Source organism: Aspergillus puulaauensis, chromosome 5 (genome assembly GCF_016861865.1).
Source record: "Aspergillus puulaauensis MK2 DNA, chromosome 5, nearly complete sequence".
In the NCBI taxonomy this organism is placed as follows: Eukaryota; Fungi; Ascomycota; class Eurotiomycetes; order Eurotiales; family Aspergillaceae; genus Aspergillus; species Aspergillus puulaauensis.
This window is the reverse complement of record NC_054861.1, coordinates 3,448,419-3,471,188: the sequence shown is the minus strand read 5'-3', so window position 1 is coordinate 3,471,188 and position 22,770 is coordinate 3,448,419. Positions and strand designations below refer to the sequence as shown.

The window sequence follows — 22,770 nt, the reverse complement described above, 5'->3', positions numbered from 1 at the left end:
ACTCTACTTACTCCGTACGTAGGACTCTCAGCACACCATGTCCAGACACTCTCGTGCTCTCCAGGTCGTTGACAGAATCCTTGACGCGCTGTATGAATTACTATACAAGGTCCGCAAGCTGCCCTCGCATCTACTTGATGATGATGTCTTGGATAGCATACTCGACAGATTCTTCAACATGGTTCTAAACAAGACCAACGAGAGGTTGGTCGAGAGGCTTCTGGGGGATGTGCTGAATGGCATGGTCAACAAGCTTCCGACTCGATGACAAGGAAGGGTTGGAAATATTGGAATCTTGGAAAAGTACAGTAATTCCGTCTTCTGTTGGGTGGCTATCTAGAAATTAGTGTGAATTTTGTCCTTGTATTGTCCTAGTTTTCTTATTATACCTTAGTGATATGTACGTATGTATGAACTGGGCTATGATACAGTATGGCAGACTATCTAGCCTACTTCAAATACCGACAAATGTAAGCTTCTTATCTCTTCTAAAAGCAAGGCGTCGCATTTGGTCCAGCCAGGGACGCCAAATCACACAGCCACAGCTCACAGGTCATCAGCCTGGGGGGGCAAGCCTAGATCCTGGAAGCCGGCTTCATCAAAAAGAGTGCCGCGTGCCTGGACCACTGCCGAAATCTCCAAGAGGAACTCGTATAGAATGACGACGTTGGTGAGGACGTGACCGAGACTTGCCGTTTCATCCTTCGCTTTTTGCTCACCGTCGATTGCACTTGTGTTCGTATCTGGCGCCGCTTGGCCTGGTTCACCTGTTTCTTGCGCGCCATCTTCAGTAGGCTGGTCGGGTTTGGTAGGCGTTTCGCTGTTGGGGAAAAACGGCGTGGCCAATCGCTTGCGCAGCTCCTCGGCTACAAAAGAGCGGCTCTCGGAGTCATCCGGCGGAGGGGGCGTGTGGAATGTTGTAGGTTCTCGTAGCGGGGAACCGACAATACTGCGCTGCGGAGACGTGATGTTTCGTAGGTCACGTCGGCCACGCGGTGTTCCTGGCTCGGAGCCTAGTTGCGGCTTACGCGGTGTACTTAACGAGTTTCGGTCTGCGGAAAAGATGGTAGTAGAGGTGCCCGAAATCTGTTCGGTATTGCTGGGTGGCTCTTCTGCTTCGTGCAACAAGTCTCGGCGTGCGGCTACTAGGATATCAAAGTCCGGGATTTGCTTTCGCCATTCTTGCACTTTCTCAACAAGTCGCAGTAGAACAGCGGTAAGGGCAGGGATGTCGGCAGAGGACCAGGATGGCACCTGGTAAACAGAGTGTACTTGGTCGAGAATGTCGGTCATATGATCCGTCTTCAATGCACCCTCAGTCTTGGTATAGCTGTACTTTGTAGGGTCTACAAGCAACCATCCGTCAAGTGCCATAAGGTTCGATGATGCAATGCTCATGAGAACTTCCGTCAAGGCCAAGTTCACAATCACTGTATTAGTAAAAAAGGTCTTTAGGCAGTCTAACAGCTCGCCGACGATCAGATCATCCTGGCGAATCTCAAGAGGGACCACTTCTCCCGGGCTAGTACCGGGAGGGGGGAAGTAGAGCCGTGATTCGAGTATCCACGAAGCATCTTTGAGATAGTTTTCAAAAGACTCATCCAACATTGGCTCATCCATGATCGAGGTGGCCATTGTCAGGAGTTGTTCTAGTTCTGCATTCAGTGCCCCAACAGTTCGTTGTTTGGCGGGTTGCCCGGGAATAGTTCGGATCAAGAATCGCGCAAAAGAGGAATGTCGCTGTAGGATGACCGTCAACAGGCGCAATGTTGCTAGGATAGTTGGGCGGTTTGTAGACCGTAAGCCAAGAAGGGCGAGATCCCTCAAATTGAAAAGGGATGGTGACGGACGAGCCGCCTCCTCCGAAAACGCAGCGAGCACGTCGAGAGATTTTCGCCGACTAGCGGACATGTTCTTTTTCTTTTCAGCTATTTGTGCATCTGAATCAGAGGTCGACGCGAGCAGAAAATGAAGAATTCGCTGAACCAGGTCTTCTTGATCCACCGAAGCGAGGATACGGTAAAGGTAAGTGAGGACTGCAGCTGTAGAGCCGCCTTCAACATCAGACGACTCTAACAATGAGGGGTATCTACTCGAGCATAAGTAGCCGCACATGGAATGGATTTTGGAGGACCCACAGTAGTTGTTCTAGGAAAAGGACCTGGAAGTGATCCAACAGGGTTGCAACCACCTCAGGTGATTTGCAATGATCAATTGTATCTTGCCAGAACAAGAGGTAGGCCATGAAAGAATCCATCGACACGCCAAGCGCGGGAGGGAGCGCCGTCTCCTGCTGGGCGTGGTCTGAATGTGAAATAATATGCGGTACGTCGGAGTCTTCCTCCAAACCAGACGTTAAGCTGCGACGAAAAGTTAGTTCATCTTCAATCTGATGGATCAACATCTGTACTCACTTGCCCAGCTGGCTGTACAAAGCACCTAAACCGGTGGCCATTAATGTCGCCAAGTCACTTTCAATCAACCATCGCTCCAGGTCCTTTGACCGCGATGCCGTCTCTATCAAATAGAGGAGTCCGGTTCGAGCGAAGTCGCCCGCCCTTCCCGCATGATGGACATATTCCACCAGCACATAAAACAACGGGAAATCATCCGTCCTCATGGTGCCCGCAAACTCAACATTGCCAGTACTCTGATCGTCATCGTCTGATCGGGGAGCAAACCACGCGGGAAGAATGTTGGGCTGGAGACGAATGTTGTTCGCAACGCCAAACAACAATTCCACAAGCCGTCCTTCAATATCCTCCGACTTCTTATCCGCCCGACGAACCAAATCAACCAGAGCGCGCGCGAATAATCGGTTATCGACAACACCGTCAACCTCCGAATCGATCAGGGTATTAAAGAGGAGCGTCGCTGAACGAAGCATAGCTTCATCGTGAGACGAGAGCGCAAGTTTGGTAACGGTCACAAAGATCTGAGAGGATGAGGCATATGCAAGACACGGATGAGGCGCGGGGCCACGAGATTCATCGCCTAGGACAGAATTGAGGCGATCGATGCAATTGCGCGCGTGTACAATGGCTGCTTGCTCCGCGGCAGCTGCATTGCTGGAGCGCCATATTTGCTAATGAGGGGCAGACAAAGTTAGGAACTTGGCGGACGACGCGCATGTGGATTCTGGCGACTGACCTGCAGTGTGTTACACGTCCGTTTAAAAGATGTAAGTCGCTCCGTGGGGGAAGCAGATCGCGGGCTCTTTGACAACGAGCGGGAGCCGCCTATTATTCGAGACCACTGTCTTGTTGATTAGGAGAAGCACAATAGGGGGCGCGCGGCGCGTACGGTTTGGGTGAGGGCGTATCCAACATACAAAGTCCATTTTTCTGTAACCGGCGCATGATACTCCTCCACGGGAAGAAGCATGAGCAGGAGATGGCTGCTGGGCGAGAGATAAGAGGGAGAGGAGTGGAAGTACTCCGTCGATATGCGGCCTGATGTCCCTGAATCCGAAAGAGGCATAGTTCAATCTTCTTACTTTGGACTAGCGCGCTTACATTGTTCTACGCCCTACGGGTCACTGATTTCCACACAAGATGACGGATCAAGAAATGAAGTTGGAAGCCTGGCTGTGGCCTCGAAATCAGATAAATAATAGACAAGATTAAAGCCCTATTCACATTGAGGGTGCACGCCATCCCACCTCCACAACGCCGAAAGTATATGCGCACCATCCAGGTCTAAACACAAAAGAAACGCTACCCATCGTCCCAATAAAAACACGAGGAAACAGAATGATTCAATGATTGTGATCATTCAATCGCTATCATCCTTTGGACGCCGACCGCCACGCTTCCGTTTCGGTTGCTCGTTTTGATCGCTTCCATCGTCCTCGTGCTTCCGCCCGGTCGGTTGATCTGGGACCTTAGCGATGATATCTGCCAGGAAATCTAATACTTCGTCCTTCGCAACGGCTTGTTTGAGATGCGACGCGGTTACGCGTTTCGAGTTCCGGTCTTTGGCCTCTTTGGCGGCTTTTGTCACTAGGGAGATCATGAAAAGCTCGAGTGCTTTGGCTGTGGGCGCAGCATGTTAGCATCATTCTCCACCTAATAAAGGGAGTTGTTAAATACGTACAGACAGCAATAGGCGTTACCTGCGCGACCTTGCCTACATCTTCATCGGCCTGCATGATGCGCTTGATGCGCGCAACCGGAAATTTGGTTTTAACCTCAATACTAGCAGCTGGATCTACCTTCGGAGGCTCCAGGGGCTCTAAAGGCTCTAGGGGCCCCGCGGGCTCTTGTAGTTCTTCTGGAGAAATGGGCTCCATGTACTTTGGCTCTGAAACTGGCGCGACGTCAAGTGAACGCGCTAGACGAGATGATCGGCGGGCCATCTCGGAATCGTAACTGTTATCAGCAAATGGAGGGACGTATTGCTGGCTTGCCCTCGTCGGCGCGACTGGGGGTTGTTGGTATTGCGGGGTGAAGAAGGGCGAGGTGTCGTAGGAAGCGCGGTGGGAGAGGTGGCCCGGGAATTGGTAGACAGGTTGGGAGGGAATGGTGGGCTGGAGGGTGGAGAAGTCGGGAGAACGGGGTCGGTAAGAGTTGTCTTGCTCTGTCATTGCTGGCAAAATCGGGTCTCAGCAATTGTTGACAATGATGATCATAAAGTCGTATCAACCACAGGGTTGATACTTGATAGACTAAGTGTACGTATGTATATGGAGTATACGGCGCGTCGTGGGACGAACGGGCGTAGAGCAGCAACGAGTGCGCGCTCAGGGTGGGAAAGAGGAAATGGCGCAATTACCTCTGCTGCGAGATCTTCTGAAATCGTAAACTGATCCAAATGGAATCAAGGCGACCGCGACATCAAGTCGTGAGGAAGTACTGCGTAGATCGTTGTTGATGGCCCAAGCTCCGGTGCGTGGGCCCAAGGCGGTCGGGGACGTGGCAATGACCCAGAAAAGAGATTCGAATTCTTTCCTCCGGGGGGAGCGGGCGGACCTTTTTAGCCCTTTTAACCCTGCCTTGCCGCGCTAATTTTAAACAAAAATCAGCAAAATCAAAATCACTTTTCGGTTTTTTGGTCGAATTCCTTGGTGAACCCTGCTTACTTAATTTCCTCCTTTCTTCTCCAGTCGCTTCGCCTTCTTTTATACGAACACTCTCCTCGACCTTCTCTCTCTCCGACTCCCAACTCTCGAGTCTGTTTAATCTGCAGCCTGCTCTCACCGACATCACATGCCACTATCGTAATGACTCTACCTTAACACTCTACTGACGTCGCCACTGCAACCAAACAGTCATCCCTGGCGGACACAGCCCTCATTGGCCTTCCGGCGCGGGATCCTGCCTTTGTTGTTCGTTGATGATGCAAATTAACCTTAATTTATCTCTCTTCCGGATATTATATTATTTATGATGATTGATTATTGACGCTTGTTTGCTATTTGTTTGCTGTTTACTCGTCCCTGTGAACACCTCCATACCCCGGACGCTACATGATGATACACAGAGCCTCGAGATGTAGAGGACTTACTGTGCCGGGCTGAAACCTCCACGTCATTGCGGCGGGTATCGCCCGCCACAGGAATCCGTCTTATTGCCCTTTGGCATCTACACAGTGAGGGACCAAAATTACTTGATCTAATCTGATATCGCGTCTTCGATCCCATTCTCAATATAAATGCCCTAAACATGGATATATCGCACTACTACTAGGCTTAGCGGGGCAAATGAGAGAGAAGGCTGGGAGCCTCGTCGGCAGTCGATGTCACTCTGACATGCACGTTCCCAGGCCTCAATGCTTCGGGCTCATTCCAGCCAACCTTGCGTCGGAGCCTTGCAGAGCAAGGGTCTAGGCATCCAAGTAACGTAGCTGTTCTCGTCAAAACAAGCTCCTTGTGAGACACTGAGACGTAACCGAGTTAGTGTCAGCCAAAGTGAAGGGTGGGTGCAAGTTCTTCCGGCTCCGGGTCTCCGCCTCCACTCCGACGCCAAATCGGTTGTTGCGACAGAGATTCTCCTCAGGCACGTCAAGTCCTCCCGCCGCTCATTCTCTTGTGACCAGTTGGAGATTGGACTGATGGTCGACTGAAGTCATGTCGCTCTCGTTTGCCTGCTCGGCCGCTTTCCCCTTGTCATAAACATAATTCTCGAGTCAAGTCCGCTTGCTTGCTACGCACGTGTAGCTTATCTTCCCCATGGCTACGGCTCTTCAGCCTTCGGGCTTGATGGACATTGCGAGGTGAGCTACTGCCATGGTAGTATATTTCGTGCGCTCTGTGCTAACACATATTGTCCATAATTTAGCTCCTTGAGTCAAGATGATATCCCCTTCAAATTGCGCTGCGCCATCTGCAACAAACTGGCTGTAAACGCATTTCGCCTTCCCTGCTGCGATCAGGCAATTTGTGAAAATTGTAAGCATCTTACAACCCAATCCCGCCATCATTATTTGTCCCGGCTCTTACAAAATTTGCAGGCCAGACATCTCTTCCGGACACATGTCCCGTATGCGCGCATACCCCACTCTCCTCTGACCTCTGCAAACCAAACAAAGCCCTCCGAACAACTCTCAAGGCGTTCCTTCGTACGGAAGAAAAGAAGCGCGAGAAAGAGCGACAAGAATCATTACCTGCTACTCCCGACGCTGCACCCTCGCAAGAAAACGCCCCCAAACAAGACACTCAGCAAGTGTCGAGTACTACTGAGACTCTAGCGGACGGAACAACATTGCCGAATCAAACAGAAGATTCATATACAGCGCAGCCTACTGATGATGCAACTCCTGCTGTCACCGAATCCAAAGCGCCCGGCGCGGAACAAGAAGGGACGGACGAGATAACTCAGGTACTAGATTTTACCCCGCGTATAAATTTAGGGTGGAGGGCTAATTGTTATTCATAGAATCAACTTGCTGAGCAGGTCGGTCCTGACGCAACGAATGAAGCGCATGATGCAGAGCAGGACGAGGCCGGCGAAGGAGATACCGCCGGCGATAGCGAGTCCGCTCAAAAAACTGAGCAGGAAACAACCCAGGATGCTGTTCCCGGTGCTAGTTTCCCCAACGCCATGGGATTCAATATGAGCCCTGCAATGTTTCCGAACATGGCATGGGGCGCAAATCCTATGGCTCAGTTTATGGGCAACGGGATGATGGGCTTCAACCCTATGGGTATGTAATCAAACACCTTACTATCGGCTCTAAAAGCATAAAACTAATGAACGTGTACAGGAATGGCGGGAATGGGCATGGACCCAATGGCCGCGAGTCAGGGCATGTTTGGAGGCTACGGAATGAACATGAATGGCATGAGCAGTGGCATGAATATGGGAATGAATTTCAACGCTGGTCAGGGGGTGTACGGTGGCTGGGACGGCTCTCAAAACAATATGTGGAATGGAGGCGAAGATAAATTCAATCCAAATGCTTTCGCGAATGGTATGGGCGCGCAATTTGGGGATCCCTCTGGATTTGGCGGATATAATATGTCTCAACCCAACGGAGTTCATCCTCAAATGCAGCAACAGCAGTTTTCTAGCCAAGATTTCCAGAATGGCTACAATGGCCCTGGTAATTATCGTGGTCGCGGTCGCGGATATTACTCCGGTGGCCGCGGCCGCGGTGGCTACAGTGGCCATATGCATTCTAATTTCCCCCATAATGCTAACGCACCAGCCCAAGATAATGCATCCTCTAGCATGGAGCAGGACATGGAACCCCAGCCCGAGGAAGGCGCAGTGGGTGCAGCGGCTTCTGAGGAAACAGGGAAGAACGCAGATGAGGGATCAAACCCAGCAGCTGACCCAAGTTCCACAAAAGATTTAGCATCAGAAGATTTGAACGATGCGCTGAATGGTGCTAGTCTGGAAACACCTCATGGACATCCTGACCAAGTCGCAAACCCCGACGGGCATCAGTTACAAGGTATCCCTACAATTGATAGTCTTGATCAAACCAATAGTGCCGGCGGCGTCGGCGTACCTACTCATATGAATCAAGGGTTCGGTAGAGGCGGCGGTTATATGCGTGGAGGCTTCCACGGTCGTGGCAGTAGCTTTGGCGGCCAGCAGTTTATGCCGGGGAATACCATGCCACCGCGAGGGCCGGGTGTTGAAGGCGCTCCAGCTGCACCTAAAGCAATGAGACAGGGGCTCCCTAACACCAGTTTCTTTCGTCAGAGGAACTTCCAACCAGCTGGGCGTCCGTCGATACCACCCGGACGAAGCGCTAATGCGTCCGCGACGTAAGTCCCTTTCTCACATCACGTACTCTTTAGTGTAGACTAACAGGCTATTTCGCAGGCCACATTCAGAGGCAGTTCAGGAAGATCAACATCCTCAATCAACAACCCGGCCCGCCTCTAGAGCAAAATCAAAATCAAGAAGCAGAACGCGGTCTTCCTCTCGCTCCCGCTCGAACAGTCGTCGGTACCGCCAGCGATCTCGTAGTGTTGAGAATAACGGAGTTGCCTATGATCGGCCACGGTCTCGACACAGAAAATCTCATTACGGCAAGAATGACAGGGTTGCAGCAGAAGATGGTCAACGCACCCGATCTCCCTCTGTCGAATCTCACAGGTCATCCCGATACAAGGAGAAATCCACGCGTTCTCATCGGTCCCGTCGGTCCCACCGTCATAGCAATCGCAGCCGGAGCACAAGCCCTGCTCGCAATGGTGATAGCCGAGATGATGACCGCCTCGCACCCATTGCGGGAGAGAGGGGCGGCTCCAAATCTCGAAGTAGAAACGCCGAGGCGCTTGAAGGCTCAAGCAACTCTCGTCGATCTGGAAAGGATCGTTCAAATCGGCGCGAAGAAGACCGAGAAAGAGATAGGGAGGTGCGCCGACGTGACCGCGATCGAGAGCGTGATCGTGGCCAGGACCGTGATCGTGATCGTGATCGTGATCGCGACCGATACCGCGAAAAGGAGAGAGAACGCTACAGAGAGCGAGATCGTCCTCGTGAACGGGAAAGAGATCGAAAGCGGTCTCGACGGGATCGATCTGAATCTGCGGTTGATAGCGACTACCACTCTAGAAAGATCAAACGTAGCCGCGAAGATGATATTCGCAGCTCAGTCAGTCACAGAGATCGTCCGAGGGACTCGAGGGAGAAGGCGGTGCCGACCTCGAAACCATCTGAACCCGAGAAAGACCCCCATACTCTAGAACGTGAAGCCCGCAACCGCGAACGTCTTCTCAAAGAACAGCAACGCCGTGAAGCAATGCAAGCTGATCGGGACACCAGCAAACCCAGCCGCCGCCGAGACAGTCGTCAGGAACGAGGCGGGCGTCGACTTAACTACAAATACGATGATGAAAGTGACGACACCAGGGCCGCAAGAGTAGAAAGAGAACGAGAGGCGAGCCGATGGAATTAAGACTTGCACGATATTCCTACTACAACCATATATTTATGCATGGAAATCCCGAAGTGTACCAAAAGTTAGCGTATAGATGAGGCGTTTACTCGTTACTACAGATGACGGCTCAGACCCAGTTCTTGCATAGAAAAGGCGATACTCTACCTCATACCTAATGAATTACAATGGCAATTAGAACATCCGATACTCTATAAACCATGACCTACTTCAGTAAATGAGAAACGTAAAGCGAACAAGTAGGTATCCACATTGCTATCATGCCGTAAGCTAAGCTAAGCGATACAAAAAGAAACGACCAGATCACAGTGCATCACATCTACTAACATAACAATGACAGGACCAAACCAGATAGACAAACAAACAGCTATGGACAAGGCTGAAGCTAAGGGGAAACGAAAGACTCATCCTGGATATCCATTCTTTTTATCTTTCCAACAGAATAGAAGAGCACGTCAACTACACGCTAGCTAAAGCACAGCAACTAGGATTGGGAGATCCCGCGGGGCAGATGAGAGGCAGCAGCAAGTGAGCAAGCTAAGACAAAAATGCGGGCCAGGAGGGGGTGGGGGAGGCTTGGATGTAATGTGTATGTGTGGTAGAGTACAAGAGCAATAAAGTAAGCAGGAAACAATGGGAGGGAGGCTAGCCCAGCTGAGCCTTGAGAGATTCGATCTCAGAAGTGAGTTTCGACACTTGCTGTGCCTGCGATGCGATGGTCTTGGTTTGTTCCGCGATAAGGTCCTTGATGGCGCTGATTTCTCGCTGGACGGTGTCAGTTGAGACGGATCCGGTGGTGCTTGACGGTGCTGTGGGCTGGGTGCTTGGGCTGCTCGGTGCAGGGGAGCGTTCGGCGGTCGTAGGTGAGGCCTGGAATAAATAGTTAGCAAAGACTACTAGACGGCTATCCAAGGTATGATATGAATAGCTTACCGTGGTAGGGGACTGTGCTTTGATCGGATCTTCCTTTTGAATGAACGGACTAGCCTTGACCGACGGTGAGGAAGTTCCGGGGGAACGAGTAGATCGCTCGACTGGCTTCGAGGGCTCATCGAAGCTTGACTCCACCACTTTTTCGGGCTCCTCGTCATCCGCGAACTTGTTCACCATAGCAGCCATGGATGCACCCTGGTCTTTCATGGATGGTGCTGGCTTGGCCACCGGAGTTGGCTCGGAGACAGGCTCAGGCGCCTTCTTGACTGGAGAGGCAGGCTTAGGCTCGGGCTTAGGCTCGGGCTTAGATTCGGTACTCAAGCTAGAGGTGGGCTTGTCCTGAATACCGGTAACCTCTTTCAAACCCTGACCATCGTAGAGACTGCCCATGGATATCTTAGGTGGGATGGCCTCCTTTCCGGAGAACCATTCTGAGGCGTTCATTGCAGGTGTCACGCCAATGGTAGGTGGGTAAATATCGTCCTGGAATGACTCGGCCCGACGAGGAACAATGAAAGAAATCGGCTCGATGTAGGTATCGTTAACGGTCTTGAACGCGCGGGTAATCTCATTGTCGTGCATGTCCACACCACGTTTAGGCATGAAGGCAATACCTCGCTGGGGGTCCCCGGACTTGTATTCCGATAGGTACTCAAATTTGTCGTTCTCTAGTTCGTAGTATCGGATGTTACCGTCACTGTGGTCATCAGCAGTCTACATCTACAATCCGCGCATGCGAACTTACCCTCTACCAGCCAGGTACAGGCACTGGGTACCGTCGTCCCAGAACGGCATGCACACACCAGAGATAGAGTCGAGGGTCTTGAAGCCATCAATGGGCAGTTGGGGGGATCGCATATCCCAAAGAGCCAGCTGGCGGTCACTCATCTTGGAGAAACCGGTGGTTGCAAACCTGTCACGTTCTCCCAACCATACTGAACGACTGTTCTTGGCTCCTGTGTGTCCTGGGCCCTCATGCGCAGGTCGTTCTTGACGGACGTCCCATACTCGCAGCTTCTTGTCACGGGAGGTAGTAACGAGAAGAGAACCGTTCGCGCTCCAGGATTGCGATTGCACAATATCGCCCACGTTCAACGTCAGCTTGGATGCGCCAGCCTCAATATCCCAGATCTTCACTGTATAGTCTCCGGATGCCGTCGCGAGGATGTTTTCAGCCGCGGGATTAAAGAGCACGTGGCCTACCTTTCTGCGGTGGGTGTGAGAATGTTGATCGCAAACAGGCTTAATATATAGGTACTTACTTCGGGTGACCGCTAAGCTTTCCAACAGGCGCAATGTCTTGAATATCATCGGAATCTATGTCGGGGTTGACCGTGAACCCCTCAGGAACTCGCCAAAGGTAGACCTATAGACCGTTTAGTCCGACTGGGCGTTCCGTGAAAGTGATTCAAACTAGAGGTGATCATACTCTGCCATCATCGGATCCGGAAGCGAGTAAGTCGTCGTTGAAAGGATTCCTACAGATGTTGGCCTATGCTGACCATTGCGACAAAAGTAGTGATAGACCCTGCTTACCAGTCCGTATCTAGAACAACTGCGGTGTGACCACGAAACAAAGGTATCCGCTCCGGGAGTCTGCCTCGCTCGCTGAGAGGAATTACGGCGAAGGCACCTCCACCACCAGCTTCCCAGTTTACGGAGAGATAACGGGGGTTGACCTGACGGTTTGTTAGGCGGCTCGGGGTCGGCGGGCGATTGAAGAGCGGTGAAGATCACGAACCTTCACAAGGTTGGTATCCCAGGCATTGCGGGAAACACGGAGGTTATCATAGCATTGATCCTGTGGAGTTGTAAGTCTTCTTAACCCCTGTGACAGGGACGGAAGGTGTTGCGCCGTACCTTTCGTGTTGGTCGTCCGAAGACGTGGCCTTGCTACCTGTCAGATCGCGGACAAAGCGAGGGGGAGGGAAACAAGCTTACGGTACTTGGATGAGCGCACGAAACGGCCAGACATAGTGCTGGGTATAAGAAGAACCAAAACGCAGGTTCAAGGAGAAGCCAATGCAGAGAGGGAGGGGAAGTGAAACTGGGGGGTGAAAGGGAGAAGCCCAGAAGGCAGTTCGAGAGCGATAAGTAACTCAGAACAATTAAGAATAGAAACCGTGGTAATTACTGGGGCGCCGGGGCGAGCTTGAAGCTGGTCAAAGTTGAGCACCACCGCATTGAAACAGTTCAAGGACAACGGTGTTTCAGCCAGTCAAGCAGATACAGAGCGATAGGCCAGGGTCAGAATATCCAAGAAAAAAGGAAGTAAATTAATGAAGATCATCCAGTGTGAAGTCGAGTCTGTTGCGCATGAAGCCCTTGAAACGTTGAAACGTCGTGACGCCGTTACCGCTAGTCCCGAGGAGGTATAGCCCAGCCCCGCCGGAACCTGGCTGAGTCAGCTGAATTTGTTTACCGCCCTCCGTCGCTCCAGAAACCAGAAACTAAAAGCAGTTCAACAATCAGTCACTCATCCAGTCGATATCAATCAACCCACTTTGACGATAGATACTCCGCCCAACTGACAACGCAGGTCGGCTGCCGACACGCTGCAAGTCGCTCATTGATTTGTTTATTGCCGTCCTTGCATCCTTGACTTCCCCATCCGTTCTCACACACTGTTGTTGTCCACGAGACTGGTATCATGGAGAACGGAAGCCCGGTACTTTACTGCCATTGAATCCTCAAACAAGGCATGTCCCTCCTAATATGAATGCCAGGTACAATCTAGAATACAGGGATCGCGCATCCCTGGGCTCAAGGAGATGAACCCGTCCGGAACGAACTCTCGATCGAGGCTGCCGCAGCCCGGCGCAATTGCGAGCAAACCCACCGCGGTACCGCGTAGGTAACCCAAACAATTCAAGGCGAGTATGAAAATAACCTGACAGGCAAAGAATCCTCTCGCACGAGGAGTACCACCGAGAGCGCGAGGGCAGGCGCAGGCACGCCGTCCGCATCGAAATCCGTCAATGGAACGACAAAAGCTCACGGGCGCGCAAACTCCTACGCTTCATCCACCTTGACCCGGTCGACTTCAGCGGCGTCGCGATCTAGAGGTCCGCTTTCCTCGTCAACCATGGGGCGCCCTAATTCCTCCATGAGCACTTCCCGCCGACCGAACGGACACTCAATTCCCCGTCCCGCAACATCTCTGGATACCCATGAGGAAGAAAACTCCCGCAGAGTACTTGGCAAACGTAAGGGTATGCACACCTCATATTTCTTGTTATCCCCGCCTACCTCCCCTGCCCCACTGCTTCCTTCGTGGCAAGCCCGTCTTGATTCTCAGAGGGAAACATGCGTCGCTCAACCCGCTCTGTCTCCTCTTCTGGAACCCTATTTGGAGCCGCCTAATGACGAGAATTCAATATGCGCATCCATGAGCAACTTGAGTTTGGGCCCATTCCCTTGCGAGATCACAAATCCTAACATGTTTTCCAAACATGACAGAGCCCCCATTTTCACCCCGTCAAAAATACCCGTCCCCAAGCCTACTATTGTCACCCTCTCCTGCCCTCAGTCCCAATACAACGACTCACTCAAAAAGAAGCGGGCACCATCACCTGGATTCCTGAACAAAGAAACCAAGATCAAAGCATTTAACTTTTCTACAGGCGGCGAGTGGGATCAAGACGCACGGGAACAGAACATGGAGTATCTCTTGAGCAGTTTCGTCTCTCAATTGAACCAGCATGGCCAAGCGAGCTCGGGTCTCAAGGAGGCAGTCGAGGTGTACAAATTAAGAGGTAAGCGACCCACTCACCTGGTCAAGTACAGTGCTTACACAGCTTGGAATATAGTTGGCGAATTGGAAGATTCAAAGAAGGAACTGACCGAGCGAAACCTGGAACTCCGTGTGGAGGTCGAATCTATCAAATCGCGCATCGGAGCGGTAGAGGATACCTTCAAACACGCGCAGCGTGAGCATGAAATTGCAATGGAAGAGCTTATCTCCCGCCAGCGCACCGAACTCGAGACGGCCAGATATGATGGCCAAAGGCGGCTGGACACGCTCAATGCACAGCACGAATCCGAGATTAATGAGCTAACACGCCGTTTTGAGCATAAGTTGGACGACGAGAAGTCCAACCGTCTTCGCGAGATGAACCAGGTTCATTCTCAGACTGCTCTTGATGCGCAACTATCACAGATTGAACTTGACAAGAAAGTGAAGGAACTTGCCTCCGCGCAAGATGACCTCCAAGCTTTGCGAACCGAGCTTGAGCGAGAACGAAAGAATACCAACAACCTCCGACATAACTTGGATACATCCAGCGCCAACAGTGTGACCTTGGAGTCGACCATCAGTGCGCTGAAGGCGCGAATCGAGTTCCTGGAATCCGGAAGGGAGGAGCAATCCGAAGCCTTTGAGCGATTGAACCAGCAGATGATGGATGCTGCGGCTGAAACCAATGCCGCCAAAGAAAAACTCAGAAGAGAAGAAACATTAAGGCGGAAATTACACAACCAGGTGCAGGAACTCAAGGGCAACATCCGGGTTTTCTGCCGCGTTCGTCCCACTCTAGGGATCGAAGATGCATCGGAAGTGGCGCAGTTTACCTACCCTGACGAGACGGAAGATTCCAAGGAGATCAATATTATCGGCCCCGAGGAGAAGAGCAGTCTTGGTGCTGTGACGAGAAAGAACCACAATTTCTCGTACGACCACGTGTTTGGCCCAGCATCGCAAAACAGCGACGTATTCGATGAAATCAGCCAGCTTGTGCAGAGCGCACTGGATGGATACAATGTTTGTATATTCTGCTATGGCCAGACCGGCAGTGGCAAGACTCACACCATGTCGTCGTTGGATGGTATGATCCCCAGGGCAGTGCACCAAATTTACGAGACGGCTACAGGCCTCGAGGAAAAGGGCTGGAGATATAAGATGGAAGGCAATTTCGTTGAAGTTTACAACGAGAACCTGAACGATTTACTGGGTAGAGCAGAAGAGCTGGACAAGAAAAAGCTTGAAATCCGCCACGACATGCAGAGGGGGAAAACCATCATCACCGACGTTACCACCGTCGAACTGGAATCTCCCGAGATGGTTGAGTCCATTCTCAAGAGAGCGGCAGCCAATCGCTCAGTAGCTGCTACGAAGGCTAACGAGCGTTCTTCCCGCTCCCACTCGGTCTTCATCCTCAAACTGATTGGCGAGAACTATATTACCGGCGAACGCAGTGAGGGAACGCTCAATTTGGTGGACTTGGCTGGAAGTGAAAGACTAAGCCACAGTGGTGCGACTGGAGAGAGGCTAAGAGAGACGCAAAACATCAACCGCAGCTTGAGCTGTCTGGGCGATGTGATTGCAGCTCTAGGACAAGGCAAGGAAGGGGGCCACATTCCCTACCGGAACAGCAAGGTATGTCCCCCCAAGCCCCAACCCCGCGGAGCAAAAGAACGAAACTAACATGCCCTACAGTTGACATATCTTCTTCAATTCTCGCTGGGCGGGAACTCGAAGACGCTGATGTTTGTCATGGTCAGCCCACTGCACGCACACCTGTCCGAAACCCTGACCAGTCTCAAATTCGCTACTAAGGTTCACAACACGCACATTGGGACAGCGAAGCGACAGACCCGTGTTCGTGACACCTAAGCTGGTATTCAACTCTTGCTTCGTATCTGTTTGGCCGATATGACCCTGGCCCTTCTTCTGATGATACCGGTGTTTTGGGCGTTTGACACATTACTTCCTCTGTTTTCTGCGTCGTCTTTTCTTTTGGAGATATTTCCCCCCACTACCCCTATCATTTTCTGTTTATAAGTACACTGAACATTGTGTTGGTTCTGTTTTGTACGGGTTGGTTTGATGGCATGAGGATTTAGCATAATGATAGTTTTGAATCAAACCCAGTTAATAACTCAAGCACCAGCGGTACCACCGTTTCTGCTCAGATTTCCTCTCCAGCCTTTCCTCTTTTTCGGTTTCATTGGTGCCCTGGTTATACTGAACCATGTCTGCGCGTATCAGCGAGGGTGGTACCTGATGTACCTGATGTACCAGCTGTTCCGGAAGTTATGTCCTCGCCCAAATCTTGATATTATGCATATTACGCAGCGCTCGACGTGACCCTTCCGTCTATTCATCCTTCATCTTCAGGTCTACTCACTCCTTTCTGTCCATATCGCAAATGGCGACCAAGTCCGCTTTATTGTCGGTGGCGGCCGGGTTCGTGGCTGAAGTTCAGCAAATGCTGGAAGAGAGCCACAACAGTGAAATTCAGATGCACGTATATCCCAATATGGAGCCCGAAATGAGCAAAATCGCTGTTATGAGTCTACTCAGAAACAGCGTAATCAAATCGCGTTGCCTGAGGGTCAACTATAACTCGGTTACCAAGGAGCTCGCCCTCGTTGCGTCTTGCAACGTCTTTAACACTTTGTTCAGATGGATACGCTTTGAAATTCGGAGCAGCTTTTTATCGGAGACTTTGACCCTCGAGGAAATGGGTGAGCTCGAGGTCAAATGCGGTGCCAGTTAGTGAATGATGCCCTGATTTGTCTAGGTTGGTCTCTTTGCCGCTGTTATATACTAACTCGGTCCAATAGCTCTTGCCGGTTTTACAGCACCTTATCAAGATTCAGCCAAAGCGCCCGACGTTTCTATCCGGCCAAAGCGGATGGGATTCCCGACAATCGTGATACAGACGGGGTGGTCAGAAGCACTGCCCATGTTGATGGCAGACAAGGAGCTGTGGATAACTGGCGCCCCCCAAACCACCAAACTAGTTCTCCTTGTCGTGTGGAAGAGGCTCGTCGACAATAAGCTCGAGGCAGCGCTTCTGGCTTTTAGACCCGGAAAACCACGCGAAACATATGTAAGTCGTGATTGTGACCTGCGCCTTTTTCCCTGTTCCCTGTTCAGTGAGCTTACACTTGCAACTGCGATAGTCAATTTTTCCGGCGACTGGGGCTGGCTCTGCGGCCGACGATATCCTAATCTCTCGAAATGAATTGTTTGGAGATGCCATTCCAGCGAACTCGAATCCTCGCGCTATATTCACCTTGAGCATTGCCAGGCTTAGGAATGTTGCTGAAGGACAAATTAGGGCAAATGGGTACATACCCGTGGGCCCGTGAACAAATAACTCGGCACTCGTCTGAATCGAATTCGCATTTACTCATCTTCCTTGTTCCCTCCAAGAGAACTAACTTATGTTGGTGTTTGGATGGGTAATCTGTGTGTTTCCTCTCGCCAACCTCGCCTGCATCAGCCATGATCCTTTCACACTGAATTTGGGTGTTTAGCATCTTTTCTGGCGTCTTTGTCATCTTGATCTTTATATTTGTAGTATTTAATTTCACCGGAGTTTGGAATTTGTTTTTTTCTATATCTGGTTCTTTACGCAGATATATATACATCTTGAAGTTCGTGCTTTCCACTTGCTTTGATTAGTCTATACTTCACTAACCCCACTACAATCTATCATATTTCTTTAATTTATCACGGTAAATTTGCCCAACGGCCGAGGTCGAATGGGGATAGAGTGCCTGTTGGGCTTAACTGAGTATTGTATAGAATGAGCAAAGCTGCCTCAGACACTTAGGTAATACTTGGTAGTAACTTAACTAGCATGCAGCTTATTCGCTGCATATGCGGGGCCAAAACAGTTGGAGATGAAGACAATTGCAAAGCGAATTGCGCGACTGTTATCAAGCCCGATTCGGGGTATCTCCAAATGTCTTGACTAAAACGCCGCGCTTCGTGTCCGTGTCCTCTAAACAAGCATCCCATCTTGCTTCCCTGGGAGAATCGCACCACAAGGCAGTCTCAAGATGACCACCCCACGCCAGCCTCCACCAGCATACACAGCTCCAAAGGACTCAACCGTCCATGGAACAACCCAGATTCATAGGACTATCTCCCAGACCGCATCCAACCCCTCCGCGCGGGCTCTGGAGAGTTCATTTACCATCCGTCCCTGCTCGGCTCAGGCTTGGGTAGTGCCGGCCGGACATATCTGTCGCTTGACGACACCAATTGGACCCCAGGTGGGGGATCTCAATATCTGGAATGCCAAAAACCCTCGCGAGCGATTATGGGCTGCACGCACGCGGCAGATTCATGCCTCGCATGTCTCCGTGGGTGATCGTCTCTGGTCCAACTTGCCATATTTGCGACCCCTTGTGACGATCACCGGCGACTCGCTCGCGGGCGGACAGCTACATGAGGTACTAGACGTTGATGGGAGGCAGAAGGAGGGCAAGGGGTTTGGCACTTCGCGATGGGGAGGGCGCGTCCATGACCTCCTGGGTACCCGCTGCGATCCATATGGTACAGTAATTCGCGGCACCTTTTTTTTAGTTTTATATAGTTACTCCGGACTGCGCTGACGATTTGGCTTTCCACAGTCAACCTACTGATGGGAGGAGAGCAATTCGATTTCCATTGCCATTCTAACCTTACTCGTGCTGTGTTACCGCACGGATTGACCGAGCTGGATGTGCACGACGTCCTCAATGTTTTCCAAGTAACGGGCCTGGATGAAAATGCAAAGTACTTTATGGAAACCTCACCGGCGAAACCTGGCGAGTATTTTGAATTCTTCGCCGAGGTCGACGTGCTCTGCGCTTTGTCTGCCTGTCCTGGAGGTCTGTCGATCAGTCTTGTTGCTCTACTTTGCCCTTTGACATGCACTAATTGTTGTTTTGACAGGCGACCTCTCGAACTGGGGCTGGGAAGCGAAGGAGGAGGCTATGGGTGCTACCACGCGCCCTCTGGGAGTGGAAGTTTATAGGATCACTGAGACCAAAGCTTTGGAGGGGTGGAAAGAGCCTGAAAGTCCTAGGTACACTGGGTTGCATGGGTTGAACATGCCTCCACGCGAAGACGATGGATCCGGCTTGGTTGGGCTTTGAAGAGTGAAGAGACAGTGCCTTCTTCTGCAGAGCCATTCGATTCGGACTGTGTACCCTTGTAATTTGCCATGGAGGCGTTACACTCCACCACTCTTAGTTGGAGTCTGTCGCTCATAGTCAATGCTCTTGTCAACCTTCCTGCTACCCCTCACTGTATCAGAGTTTGGATTGCGAGGGGTTCTCCGTGCCGTCCATCATAGACTGCTAGAACCTTCCACCCACATGCAGATTGCCTAAAAGCGCCCATTATCGAGGGGACTCAGTATTGATAGTCCTAAAAATATCCAGTGCAACCTCGAAGTCGTCATTTTTTGCTGCTGGCGTGCTTGCCCGCCAGATCACGTGCATGCCCCGCATTTGCTCCCAATGTACGTCATCTGCCACACGAGGCTCGCGCCGATCACGACAGATGTGCCAGGGCCGGTTGTATGTGATGCTGAGATGCGCGTGTACGATGCGAGCGCATTGATTATACAAATCATAGATTCTACAAACATAGCTAAACATAGCAGTATTTCAAAGACGCCTCAGCCTTCAAACTAGCCAAGAGTAGGCAAGTAAGTAACTATTGTGTTCAGCAGGAAAATGTACATCTCCGTAGAAGGTACTGGGTAGGACTACTACCCATGTAGGCAACCGCTAGTTATGCTCCCCCCCCGGTAGTTATCAGTAACCAGTCGCGGTAAATGGTGAAACCCCCTTATCTAATTACGGCGGATTGCCTATTGAGTCACCCCTCCCCGGCAACGTATATAAATCGGTCCTCCCCACCCTTCGGCTGGAGGACCGTCTAATCTACGACCCACCTCTATCTCTCACCAAAACATCACTGTCCCTCTGCCATTTCACTACTCTCCCACTCGCTCTGCAATCAGCCAAGATGCCTCTGTACAACGTTCGCTACTCCTCCTTGTATCCATATACGTGATATTGACCAACTCCAGGTTACCCTGAAGAAGGACTCCCCTCCTGAGGAGCTCGAGAAGTGAATCTACCTACCCCCTCCATCTACTATATGCAGGCCGTGGCTAACACCGAGTTTTCCACAACAGGGCCAAGTCCGCTGCTCAGGATAAAGGTGGAATCATCAAGCACGAATACACCCTCATCAAGGGCTTCACGTAAGCCAGTCTTCCTCGTGTTGCAGCCGCCCCGGAATAACGCCCAACTGACGTTAACAATACATAGTGTTGAATACCCCGACGACCTCGTCGATACTTTCAAATCGAGCCCACACATTCATGTCGAAGAGGACGCGGAGGTCAAGACTCAGTGACGGGGACTTTGTTCGTGCGTTTCCTGGGTTTCCTGGCAATGACCAGCAATAGAGCAAGAGATACCGATACCTGCACCGCAATGTGGAGGACTTCTCCTTTTTCGTCTTTTCTTTTCTTAAGCAGTTGATGAAGAGATGTACGAGTTACGAATTTGATTTTTTTATGCTCATGACAAGAGAATACATGGCTTCGTCAAGGCCTTGTGAGCTGTACCAGTCACAGTCCTTGCTGTACTACTTCAACCAATGTTGAAGCGTTCTTCTACTGTGTGATTTTCAAACTGAGAGACGACCAGATAGAAAGAATCGCTAGAAAGCCATGTCGAGACGACGAAAAGTAAAACTGCCCTGTTAAGAAAATCATAGGCGGCTTACTATGAGGGGCTGTGGTAAATGTCTCTCTTCCTGACGTATCTTATCGATGAGCAACACTAGCCGCGATAAGCATGAGCTTATTGCTCCAGTCGCTCAAGGATTGAAGCACCGTCTACCAGTACAGCCAAGGCAACAAATTATTTTTGAGCATAAACAGAGCACGGAAATATTGCAGATACCTTTTTTGGAAATTCCGGCAAGGCGTTTGCACAAACACTCTGGGCTGCATGGTCGATAATCAGTCCATGGAGCGCTTGGCACGTGAGTCCGTGCTTCACCGCGGACAGCCAGGAGTGATTCACGAACCTTTGCTCCTCAACCCACGACGCAGAATGGCTTGTATTGGCTATGGCCACAACGATTCCTTTTCAGACTCGGTCTGTAAGTGGTGGCATCCGAAACGGCATCCTTCGCTACCGTAATCCCACATCAGTGCGCCGCTTTACATCCTCTCGCCATTTCCGATTCGACACCCAGAGTCAACCTACACCCCGGGCGAATGATGAGGTTGCCCGGCTTGCTGCCAGTCGGCGACGCCCGTTGACACTTGCTGATTTGTTAAAGTGAGAATTGCAGTCTATATTTCTTTCTGCGAGACTGTAAATACTAATGACAACTCCCTAGGCACGGTCGCCCGCCACTGTCGAAAGATACACTGCTTGCTTCCGCCAACTTTACCCTTTCTCTCCTCCCCGCACGCCTAGCCTCCCGTATTGAAGCTCTTCGGAATCTGCCTTTTATCGTCGTCGCAAACCCCCATGTCTCAAAGATTTACGGCAACTACGTGCACTCACTGTCGACTCTACTCCCGTGGCAAAAGCGCCAGGTCACGAACCTGGAAGAGGAAAACCAGTTCGCGGAAGTGCTTGCAGACCTTGTTCACACACACGCAAACACGATCCCTATCCTCGCCCGTGGTTTTCTCGAATGCCGAAGATATATAGACCCTGCGGAGGTAACACGGTTTTTAGATACGCATTTGCGTGCTCGAATTGGCACGCGGTTAATCGCCGAGCAGCATCTAGCCCTCCATTTTGCGTCGCTGCCTGTCGGAGAGGGTATGAGCGAGTCGCAAGAACCGAAAGAATCGCGGAAGAACGCGATACCGTCTAACTATATTGGGGTTATTGATACTGCCCTTCAACCAGCACGGATTGTAAGGACGTGCGAGGAATTTGTGGGAGAAATCTGCGAGTTGAAGTACGGAGTGCGCCCACGATTAGAGATTAACGGGCAACCGGACGCCAGTTTTGCCCATGTCCCTGTACACGTGGAGTATATTCTCACCGAACTTTTGAAGAACGCTTTCAGGGCGGTTATTGAGAGCGGAAACGAACGGGAGCCAATTGAGGTGACAATTGCGGCTGCACCGGACGTGCCTAGCCGGCATTCTCATGAACCAGTTACGAGGCCGGTAGAGGCCCGCGGCGCTCAGTCCCACAGCGATGTTGGATTCCATGTCGACACTGTCGTTGGCACCGCAGACGCAAACGAGTCAATAAAGTTCTCAACGCCCTCGTCGCAGAGCATTACACTTCGAATCCGAGATAGAGGCGGCGGTATATCGCCGGAAGTTCTGCCACAGGTTTGGTCGTACAGCTTTACGACATTCTCCGATTTGGATATGGGAGAGGGAGGCAACAGTATAGACGCCCTGAACACGATATCCAACAATAGCGGCCAGCTGAGCAGCATCGCTGGACTCGGATATGGGCTTCCGCTGAGTAGAGCCTATGCGGAATATTTTGGCGGCAGCATTGCCGTCCAGAGTCTCTGGGGCTGGGGGACTGATGTGTACTTGACATTGAACGGAGTGGGAAAGATTGCCTAACCTAGGTCTTACATATAAATATGATACCATCCTATGGCAGCATATGTCCAGTGTTCGTAGCTTACCCTTTCTCCGATATCGGGGAGGTATACTTCATCTCCAACTATGGCAACTACCACCATCACCC

At 51.2% G+C, this 22,770-nt stretch overlaps 10 protein-coding genes across 10 annotated transcripts; 7 read left to right on the top strand and 3 right to left on the bottom strand.

Moving 5' to 3' along the window:
• Nucleotides 1-37: 37 nt before the first annotated feature.
• On the top strand, nucleotides 38-268 carry APUU_51312A (uncharacterized protein; the record flags this gene model as incomplete). The annotated part of the gene is made up of 1 exon (XM_041706406.1): nucleotides 38-268. The coding sequence occupies one exon, from the start codon at nucleotides 38-40 to the stop codon at nucleotides 266-268; it is 231 nt and encodes a 76-aa protein (XP_041558795.1).
• Nucleotides 269-546: 278 nt separating this feature from the next.
• APUU_51311S (uncharacterized protein) lies at nucleotides 547-3,340 on the bottom strand (the record flags this gene model as incomplete). Its single annotated transcript, XM_041706405.1, has 5 exons — nucleotides 547-2,089; nucleotides 2,139-2,360; nucleotides 2,415-3,085; nucleotides 3,151-3,255; nucleotides 3,332-3,340. 5 exons carry the CDS (start codon nucleotides 3,338-3,340, stop codon nucleotides 547-549), a joined length of 2,550 nt encoding a protein of 849 aa, XP_041558794.1.
• Nucleotides 3,341-3,774: 434 nt separating this feature from the next.
• nctA (negative cofactor 2 transcription regulator complex subunit BUR6) lies at nucleotides 3,775-4,585 on the bottom strand (the record flags this gene model as incomplete). Its single annotated transcript, XM_041706404.1, has 2 exons — nucleotides 3,775-4,034; nucleotides 4,096-4,585. The coding sequence occupies 2 exons, from the start codon at nucleotides 4,583-4,585 to the stop codon at nucleotides 3,775-3,777; spliced, it is 750 nt and encodes a 249-aa protein (XP_041558793.1).
• A 1,584-nt stretch (nucleotides 4,586-6,169) lies between these two features.
• On the top strand, nucleotides 6,170-9,354 carry APUU_51309A (uncharacterized protein; the record flags this gene model as incomplete). The annotated part of the gene is made up of 6 exons (XM_041706403.1): nucleotides 6,170-6,213; nucleotides 6,279-6,388; nucleotides 6,451-6,818; nucleotides 6,876-7,143; nucleotides 7,204-8,215; nucleotides 8,274-9,354. The coding sequence occupies 6 exons, from the start codon at nucleotides 6,170-6,172 to the stop codon at nucleotides 9,352-9,354; spliced, it is 2,883 nt and encodes a 960-aa protein (XP_041558792.1).
• Nucleotides 9,355-9,999: 645 nt separating this feature from the next.
• CRN1 (coronin) lies at nucleotides 10,000-12,262 on the bottom strand (the record flags this gene model as incomplete). The annotated part of the gene is made up of 9 exons (XM_041706402.1): nucleotides 10,000-10,224; nucleotides 10,288-10,984; nucleotides 11,033-11,494; nucleotides 11,550-11,653; nucleotides 11,717-11,765; nucleotides 11,824-11,966; nucleotides 12,029-12,088; nucleotides 12,148-12,176; nucleotides 12,229-12,262. The coding sequence occupies 9 exons, from the start codon at nucleotides 12,260-12,262 to the stop codon at nucleotides 10,000-10,002; spliced, it is 1,803 nt and encodes a 600-aa protein (XP_041558791.1).
• A 675-nt stretch (nucleotides 12,263-12,937) lies between these two features.
• On the top strand, nucleotides 12,938-15,898 carry KAR3 (putative kinesin family protein (KlpA); the record flags this gene model as incomplete). The annotated part of the gene is made up of 6 exons (XM_041706401.1): nucleotides 12,938-12,955; nucleotides 13,014-13,137; nucleotides 13,191-13,493; nucleotides 13,911-14,042; nucleotides 14,097-15,661; nucleotides 15,722-15,898. 6 exons carry the CDS (start codon nucleotides 12,938-12,940, stop codon nucleotides 15,896-15,898), a joined length of 2,319 nt encoding a protein of 772 aa, XP_041558790.1.
• Nucleotides 15,899-16,433: 535 nt separating this feature from the next.
• APUU_51306A (uncharacterized protein) lies at nucleotides 16,434-17,382 on the top strand (the record flags this gene model as incomplete). The annotated part of the gene is made up of 3 exons (XM_041706400.1): nucleotides 16,434-16,779; nucleotides 16,852-17,120; nucleotides 17,194-17,382. The coding sequence occupies 3 exons, from the start codon at nucleotides 16,434-16,436 to the stop codon at nucleotides 17,380-17,382; spliced, it is 804 nt and encodes a 267-aa protein (XP_041558789.1).
• A 696-nt stretch (nucleotides 17,383-18,078) lies between these two features.
• APUU_51305A (urea carboxylase-associated family protein) lies at nucleotides 18,079-19,161 on the top strand (the record flags this gene model as incomplete). The annotated part of the gene is made up of 3 exons (XM_041706399.1): nucleotides 18,079-18,577; nucleotides 18,655-18,894; nucleotides 18,959-19,161. 3 exons carry the CDS (start codon nucleotides 18,079-18,081, stop codon nucleotides 19,159-19,161), a joined length of 942 nt encoding a protein of 313 aa, XP_041558788.1.
• An 880-nt stretch (nucleotides 19,162-20,041) lies between these two features.
• Nucleotides 20,042-20,437, top strand: APUU_51304A (uncharacterized protein; the record flags this gene model as incomplete). Its single annotated transcript, XM_041706398.1, has 4 exons — nucleotides 20,042-20,056; nucleotides 20,106-20,146; nucleotides 20,214-20,282; nucleotides 20,350-20,437. The coding sequence occupies 4 exons, from the start codon at nucleotides 20,042-20,044 to the stop codon at nucleotides 20,435-20,437; spliced, it is 213 nt and encodes a 70-aa protein (XP_041558787.1).
• A 723-nt stretch (nucleotides 20,438-21,160) lies between these two features.
• Nucleotides 21,161-22,643, top strand: APUU_51303A (alpha-ketoacid dehydrogenase kinase family protein; the record flags this gene model as incomplete). The annotated part of the gene is made up of 2 exons (XM_041706397.1): nucleotides 21,161-21,375; nucleotides 21,437-22,643. 2 exons carry the CDS (start codon nucleotides 21,161-21,163, stop codon nucleotides 22,641-22,643), a joined length of 1,422 nt encoding a protein of 473 aa, XP_041558786.1.
• Nucleotides 22,644-22,770: the final 127 nt, after the last annotated feature.